Genomic DNA, 1,226 nt, shown 5'->3' with positions numbered 1-1,226 from the left:
AAATCTGAATTATGGTACTGAAAGTGAAAGTAGTCAAACTGAGTTTTTAATAAACCAAAATACAGTTTCAAAGCAAATTAATTCAGATACAAAACGTTTGATTCAGTTTCAATTTAGTAAAATTAATTTTCAAACCAATGCATTCAATTTCAAATTCTGCACATTCAGATTCAGTTCCTGCTGGCACAAGATTAATCCCGTAGATGTTGCTTCTTATAACGTAAGAACTGTTCAGGGAATATTCCTGTTCTTCTAAAACTACACCTGCAGCCATGAATGCAGTTTTAATCAACGTTCCTCCTCCTGTGTGGTTCTTTTGGGCTGCAGTGCTGCTGTGCCCGCGGGTCTGGACGTCTCTGGAGAACGGCCGGGTGACGGCGAGGCCTCTGGGCCCGCCGGTGGAAGGGACGGTCCTCCATTACACCTGCAACGCCGGCTTCATCCTGGAGGGCCGGAACATCAGCCACTGCACCAAGCTGGGGAAGTGGGACGCTCCCAAGCCCACCTGCCTCTGTGAGTGTCCGAAACCTTCAGCTGAGAAACTAGATTCATTAAACTCCTCGTCCACTAGGGGCGCACCAAGAAATCCATTCACATCAGAACCGTGATTCTCATTGACAAAGAGTCACAATCAATTTAAAAAATAATAAATAAAGCCAATCCAGTGGCTGTCATCCTGTTTTATAACTCTGTGGGATGTTCTGACGTCACCTGGCAGCTGGTATGCACACACAGAGAGGTTCAACAGGCCTCGTCTTCACTGACGGCAAAGATTTGGGCTCATTGTGGTTTATACTGAATCAGTGAGTTTGACCTGAGCTTTACTGTGTGTGAGGTTTGCAAAATGAAGATGAAACACTTTAGGAATTTGACAAATGAGCTCACATTATCAGTTTTTAATGAAAAATCCATTTTGAATCGAATCGTGAGAAAGTGAAAGATTCCCACCCCATCATCCACACCTTGTTTAGGTTTTCTTTCCAAACAACCAGACTTTATTATAGTGGTTTTTATGAGTCTGATTCTAATTTTACAGTTATTTAATTTTATCTGCTTCAGGTGTTTCATTTCAGCTGAAATATATGGTGTGGTATGAGGGTCAAAATTAAGACTATTGCTCAACCAGCGGTTACATCCTTGTAGCAGGAGGATATACAGCGGGTAAAATAAGTATTGAACACGTCACCATTTTTCTCAGTAAATATATTACTAGAGGTGCTAATGAC

The 1,226-nt window shown here is 41.8% G+C and overlaps 1 protein-coding gene across 1 annotated transcript in view; it reads left to right on the top strand.

Annotated features, from left to right (window-relative positions):
* Nucleotides 1-513, top strand: part of LOC106532626 (gamma-aminobutyric acid type B receptor subunit 1) — a gene marked incomplete at its 3' end in the record, with an annotated part of 6,784 nt that extends 6,271 nt beyond the window's left edge. The window contains 1 exon segment of the mRNA XM_014028736.1: nt 328-513. Coding sequence (XP_013884190.1) covers nt 328-513 — 186 coding nt within the window.
* Nucleotides 514-1,226: the final 713 nt, after the last annotated feature.

The sequence above is a fragment of the Austrofundulus limnaeus genome, unplaced genomic scaffold, assembly GCF_001266775.1.
Source record: "Austrofundulus limnaeus strain Quisiro unplaced genomic scaffold, Austrofundulus_limnaeus-1.0 Scaffold802, whole genome shotgun sequence".
NCBI lineage: Eukaryota > Metazoa > Chordata > Actinopteri > Cyprinodontiformes > Rivulidae > Austrofundulus > Austrofundulus limnaeus.
This window is presented reverse-complemented; position numbering and strand designations above follow the sequence as displayed.